The 7,357-nt window shown below is 40.5% G+C and overlaps 1 protein-coding gene across 1 annotated transcript; it reads left to right on the top strand.

Annotated features, from left to right (window-relative positions):
- The first annotated feature begins 310 nt into the window (after positions 1-310).
- LOC119305225 lies at positions 311-2,435 on the top strand. Its single transcript, XM_037581803.1, has 2 exons — positions 311-1,434; positions 1,519-2,435. Exons 1-2 carry the CDS (start codon positions 611-613, stop codon positions 1,760-1,762), a joined length of 1,068 nt encoding a protein of 355 aa, XP_037437700.1. The 5' UTR covers positions 311-610; the 3' UTR covers positions 1,763-2,435.
- Positions 2,436-7,357: the final 4,922 nt, after the last annotated feature.

Raw genomic sequence — 7,357 nt, forward strand, 5'->3', positions numbered from 1 at the left:
TTGTAAAGCTTCCGAAGGAGCGCTCATTAACTAGTTGCTCTCATACCGAAATCTTTGTAGCGAAATTATTTCGTAGCAGTGCACGGTGATTCCAGTCCAGACCAGCCCAAGGAAAATAAAAATTCGGTCGTTCTCCATTTCTAAAGTCCTTCGTCACTAAGAAAAGGGAATCTCAAAAAAAAAACTAAGAAAAGGGAAATACAAATTCGGTCGTTCTCCATTTCTGAAGCAATAATACTACACGTACACGATCATTCATACAAAGCTTTACAGGCAGACGAGGTGGCCTCATCTAATTGGCCCCTCCCTGATTTTCACTGGTGGGTCCGCCCTCCTAATTAAATCACTGCCAATCACAACCCCTCAACCCTGTAAACCCCCTGTAAAATGTCCGTACGTCTAGCATTCGCTTGCTCCGGATTCCAGCGCCGCCCAACCAGCCGCGCCACTGCTTCCACTCCCCATCGTCACGGCGGCGTCCTCCGAACCCCAGTCCGCTGCCTTAGGCGCCCGCGGCGCCGACGCCCCATCACCGGCGCTGTTGTCCTGCTGTTGCCTCCCTAGGGTTCCAAGTTGAAAATCCCCTGGATCGTACTATCGCGGTGAGGCGATGGCCGGCGACGAGATGAAGCCTGTCGCCGCGAGCGACGGGGACACAGCCGCCGCTCGTGGCGAGGAGCTGCAGCCGGCGCCCCTGCCCGAGGATGTGCTCGCCGAAGTCCTCCGCCGCGTCCCGCCGCGCTGGATCGCCGCCTCCCGCTGCGTCTGCACGGCCTGGCGCGACGCCATCGATGCGCGCGGCCTCCTGCGCGCCGACCTGCTCCCGCTCTCGCTCGCCGGCCTCTTCGTCCACTTCGACGAGCACAAGTATCCCGAATTCCTCGCCCGCCCCTCCTCCGTGGCTGGCGCCCCCGCCATCAGCGGCAACCTCAGTTTCCTGCCCTCCACCACCCCTCATGCCGGCACTATATGGGATGACGACTGCGATGATTGGCGTGACTATAACATCGATGATCACTGCAATGGGCTCCTCTTGCTTCGCAGTAACCGGGTGGTTAATCCTGCCACCCGATGCTGGAGTGCTTTGCCACCGTGCCCTGCTCCCAAGGATGGCACAGGAAATGTGTGGTACAGTGGTCATCTGGTCTATGATCCGATGGTATCACCGTACTACGAGGTGTTTATGACCCCCCATTTGGATGACTACCATTCTGAAAATGAGGTAGACCCCTCGATGGAGGAATCTGAATGGCCACCATCCCTATGCAAGATGTATGTATTCTCATCAAAGTCGGGTTGTTGGGAGGAGAAGTATTTCTTCCGAGAAGGGGGTGCTACAGGGATTGTCAGTGAAATGCGAGTGGGTTACGAGCGATCCAACGGTGTCTATTATCGGGGAGCACTTGTACACTGTAGAGCTGATTTAATTATGAGGTACGTGGTTTCTTCGTTTATATTCCATGTCACTTTTATCTTACACTTTTTAAAGCAGTTTTGCACATTGATATGATTCTGCAGGATATCATTGTCTAATAATATGTACAGCTTAATTAAACCACCTGTGGTGGATACCAGAGCACACCATTTTCCATATGTCGAGATTGTAAGATCAAAAAAGGGGGTGTACTTTGTGGCATTTGATAGGTCTTGGCCTCAACGTGAGTGTTGGCTTGGAGTTTGGATCCTCAATGAATCATGTGGTCAGATGGAGTGGATGTTGAAGCATGACAAAGACCTTAAGCATGCGCTAGCACATCACTGATATTGTGGACGACTTCACTGGATCTTAGAAGATATTAACTATAACCTATTTTGTTCTTCTAGTTTCCTAGAAGGCAACAAGAAAGCAACCACTGAGGAGATTTTTGAATGGAACTCTGACGATGATGTTGAAAACGAGAACTTGGTTAAGCATTGTTGCTTAGAAGACAACAAGAAAGCAATAATTGAAAAGAAATTGGATTGGAAGTACAACAATCGTAATGTTGTTAACAATTGTGATATGGTTGAAGAGTGTTATTGGGATGAAGAGCATTATGATGATTCATATGATGAAGACATTGAGATACTTGGGTTTCACCCATACAAAGATATTGTCTTCTTGAGTAGTACATCAGAGTGGACAGCACTGGCATATCATTTGAATGGCTTCAAGATTGAAGAATTAGGGAATATATACCCAAATGATTATGGTCATTTCAAACAGTTAAGTAATGAACAGGAGAGGATCAAATCTTTTCCATACACCCCATGTTGGATTGAAGAGTTACCTAACAATTAGTCTAGAAATTCATCTCACATACAAGCCTATTTTAGTTGCCATCTATTTAAGAGATGTATAAGAAATGACTTGCACAAGATGTTTGTGTCATCTATTTTTATGTAATGTATCTGTAAGGATTGGTCCATTTCGATTGAAAAAGATGTTTCAGTTATGTTTGTGTTTTTGGTTGTGGGTATTGTTATTTTTTTAATTCCCTACAACTTACTATAGTACTCCCTCCGTCCCTAAATAGGCGACACTTATTCTGGGACAGAGGGAGTATGTTTTTTCTTTTATGAACAAGAGGGAGGCGCCATTTATTCCAACTTAAGAAACAGATTACAGAGAGGATCACAATGTCCTGTAGAGTGATATATCAGCTAGTTTCGTCCTTTGAGTCATGCAGTCCTAGGAATGTGTATTTTTCCTTTTGAATCGAGCTCCCTGTTAGCTTCAAACATCTCACTCCTTTTGTTGAATTGTCTGGACAGGCAAAGTTTCTTCCCTGTAGACCAGGCACTTTTTTCCTATGCGGGAGTTTAGGGATACAAAGTTCGACGAGGCAACAAGTTTACTGCAATTTAAATGTTCATGTGTTTTGGGATGCCAGTAGCTACATGGATTCTAAGTCATGTCAAATTTCCGTCCTCTGTATGTATTGTTCGATTGTTCCTACATTCCCCATGGAAATGCCAACTCAAATTAACAGATTGCACTTGCAGCAGAACAAGATCTCAGCTGCACTTCGACAATGGTATAATTAAGTTAGTAGTATGTTGCTAATTCACATCCAGTGTCTTGTCCTGACTATCTAGGTAGTCAAGAAGAAGCAAGCAAACATCTGTGGTTTTCTTGGTCCTTCCTGGCCTATCATATACTGAACTTCGTTCCTTTCAGGATCTACTTCACAATGAATATGCACAATGCTTCGGGTAAGAAATGGTTCAATTTTTATTTTATTTTGCTGAATTAAACTAAAATTGTGATGTGAAAGTCATCCCATTGATAAATCTGAGAGTGCTACTTCAGTCTAAAAAGTTTTTGCAAATATTAGGAGTCAGAGTTGCTGAATGTTGATCATCCAAATTCTGATATGTGACTACTTCTGATCAAAGGAGTACAATTTGGTATTGCCATGGTAGGTCTGTACCGATATATGGAAACAAAGAATGATTTTATCAGTCCCAGGAAACAGTCATGTACGTGCGAAGCAGGACACAAGAGAAGGATGTATTTTGTGGGCAGTATGCTTTGTTAAGGTAGAACATAATCATTGTCCAGTCCAAATAACTTTCTGACAACAAAAGGTTGACGAAATGGTTGCCACAAAGCTCCTATGCTTCTCACAGTCTGATCGGAACACATAGCCCAAACCAGAAAAAGAAGAGACGCGATCAGAACAGCTTGACCCAGGTAGTTTTCCTACGGCTCACCGCCTCTCCGAATCAAATTGAAATTATAGGTTGAACCTTTGAAGTCCTACGAAATATACTTCTAGTACATCCAAGGTTGGTCTTAGGTATTACATATACTCCCTCTGTTCCAAAATAGATGACCCAACTTTGTACTAACTTGAGTACAAAGTTGAGTCATCTATTTTGGAACGGAGGGAGTATATTTCAAACAGATAACTAATTAAAGGGAAGTTATCATATGTTTGTGATTGTTGGCTGTGCATTTTCTCCTGCTACGACAATACTCCTGAAATATGCACTCTTGGAATATGTACTACTCCCTCCGTTTCTAAATATAAGCCCTTTTACAGATAGTCCATACTGGAATATCTAAAAAGACATATTTAGGAACGGAGGGAGTAGTACATTTTTCAAGGGTAGCAAGTTTTGAGGTAATATGTTTCTATTTTCTATTTTACATCTTTACTCTTTTCTTAGGATAGAATTGATTTAATTCAGTAATAAATATTTCCTTATCCTAATCTGCATGTAAATAGCATATATGGCTAACTTTGTATGCTACATGTACATTCAACAAACGCTTTGCTGTTTTCCTGGCTGTGTGTACACTGTTAATTTTAAACTGTTATACTTCTGTATGTTTTATTATCAGTCTTGTTTTTTTGCACTTCAGGAATTTAGGGGTACGAAGTTGAACAGACAATTAAGTTCACTAGTTTAGTGTTGATTTTTTTATGATGGCAGGAACAACATGGACTATAAGTCAGGCGTTGGTACTTCACAGTTCACACGTCTGTATTTTCACCCCGTATGTATCTGTGTACTTTGAATTGTTTCTACCTTCCTCGTTAGAGGGCTAACAACTCGATACTCAGTGAACCACAACTGAAGCATGAGCTTAATTTGTGTCGCTAAATTGTGGCTGCCATTGTTGGTGAATGGTGACCTGCCATCTATGTTTCTGGCTTGGGAACGAAGGATTACACCTACTCAGATAACAAACTGGAATTCTTCGCTCGAAAACCCACCAACACCAAAGAATTGCCGCGACAGTCAATCGTTTTTTTTCCCGCTAGGGATTGGACTTGTCACATCATTCGCCATGTTATTGAACTGATTGTAGAGCTTGAAATTGGTGCCTGTGTTCCACAGTGGTTGCTAAAATGTTTCAGGATTATTTTTTTCTTATAACACCTAGAGAGCTGGTACCTTGTTCTTCAAAGAGTTATCCTTCCCATGTGGTACTTTAGGTGGATAGATTTTAGTGTAATGCTAGTAGTAAACCAGATAAAATTGTCAGGCAACCGTCTCAATGGTTAACTTTCAGTCTGCCTCGGTAAAAATAATGCAGGATCTCTAGGTTTCAGTTTTGGTTTTCTTGTTCACGTTTCCCTTTTTATCTATGTATCCAACTGTGGAATTCATATTTCTCTTCTGTACCTTTACACATGCCGAGGTACCAAATTACCATCACCTACAGAAGCTCAAGATTTCAGGATTCTAAGTTCCAATGGTGTATCTGTCAATACATAGGCAAGCTTGTGTTCTCCCCCTCAGATGAGAAAAATGCAGCTTGTAAAGTAACTCAGCAGTCACATTCACAGTGATATTACTAGTAAATTAAGATATTTTATTTATTTCTCTGCGACCACTATACTTGGGAGTCCAATCAGGCACTTCAATGTTCAGTCTCCTCTTCAATGTTCAGTCTCCTTGATATAATCAGAATGCCTGAAAGGGACACTAGTAAGTATTATTTCCTTTTTGTCATTGATATCTGTGGTCCGTTTCATATGTTTGATCAGTTTAAATAATTTCTTGCTATATTTCATAAAGTTTAATTTTCATGAATTAATAATTTTCTCATTTTGTTTTCGGCACCTGCTACTATCTGTGTCTGCAGCTTGATTGTTTCTGTTATGCTAAATGTTTGAGGATCTTATTAAACTTTAATTTATCTATTTCCTTCATCAACTCAAGGGGAGTTCCTTTCTTTGGATGCTCCAACTCAATAGAATTCTATGAAACTAGACTGGTGAGTTGGCGTAAAAAAACTGCTCCTGATTGTCAGCCAGCAGCAGGAAGCACATGTTCATTACATCAAACCTAACATGTGAGTTAATCTTTCACCAGATCATTCTTCTCATCCAAAAGCAGCAATCAAAAGACCCACACTTACCATCAAGATTACAAAAGTATGTCACACTGTTTCACCTAATTCACCAGCGCACAGAACACATGAATATGAACTCTAAAAAACAAATCAGAGCCTGGCAAGACAGCAAGCCCAGGACAGTTGAAAATACTTTACCCTTAAACTCTCACCAGATCCAAGAACACTACTTCCGAGAGGACTGTCTGTCACCCTCCCCCCTCTTCCCCCTCCTCCCGTGATGCCCCGCGGACGCATGGCAGGGTTGTGATCACATAAAAGGGAAGTAATGCATAGAAGCAAACTGAAAAGCACACATTTGTTGTCACCATGTGTGGTGCATCTTAGATGACATAAAATACACATCTACACTTTTCTAATAAGACTAAACACGATATATTTATTTCTGGTCTACATCATTCTAGTTCTATTTCAGGCTTACACCATTCGGAAAGGAAAGTGAATAACTGGATATCAAATTTGATGGCCATGAACTGAATCAATATCTCTGAAAATTCAACACCATGTTTATCAAAAATGTGTGCTCCATTTCAACATCAAATATTAAGTCTAGAAAAAACATATCTCAAGTATTAGCATATACAGTCTAAATTTGAGACTCGGAAGATATAAAAAATTACATAGAGCATCACTAATTTTAACACAAAATGTGCTCTATCTACAAACGATAGTTATCACCCATATGTAATCTTCTCTTCCTCTCATGACATGAGCAACCGGCCTCATTGATGACACATTCCTCCATGTAGATCTGCAATGTTATAGTCAAACAAGTGCCATGCAAAGATAATCAAGACATGTGAATTTTGCAAAGCATGTAAAGTAATAAACTTAACTTTCAAGAGAAAAGAAGAACAACAAAAACACACACTTAAATGACAGCTACATACTAGTACATTGTGTGTAATTTTAAATATTTGGCTCAAACATGTACATGTCTATCTTTGCCTTCTTAGACAATTCTTGTTCTATATTTTATTGTCATCGGAACAAATAAACATATCAAACCAAAAGCCACTACCAAATACCATAAACCTCCCAGTACGCAAATATCTAATTAAGATAGAATCATCAATTAGTAAAACAATTGGAAATCATAGTGAAGCTATCTATTGGAAATCATAGTAATGCATACCAGAAGTCCTGATTTATGCAAATTTCATCACCTGGGAGACATAAGGGATGACAATAACCAAGCCAGCAAGGTACAGTTTTGAATACAGAAGAAGAAACAATTGTACAAGTTTTGTAATTCAGAAAGGCACCAAAAGTCCAAAAACAAAACCCAAGCTAAATACCATCTCTAATAGAACGGCACAGTTCTACTTAGTTAATATGCATCACTATATTAACATACAGAGTTATTCCTATTGCATGTTAGCAAAGATTTTGCAAACACTAGTAGCATTTCAGTTATGGATTATGATATGAGAGGCCAAGGTTCATAAAAACAAATCTGTCTGAAACATGACAATTTATACTCGAACTATATATAAATATAACATG

Source organism: Triticum dicoccoides, chromosome 5B (genome assembly GCF_002162155.2).
Source record: "Triticum dicoccoides isolate Atlit2015 ecotype Zavitan chromosome 5B, WEW_v2.0, whole genome shotgun sequence".
NCBI classification, from domain to species: Eukaryota; Viridiplantae; Streptophyta; class Magnoliopsida; order Poales; family Poaceae; genus Triticum; species Triticum dicoccoides.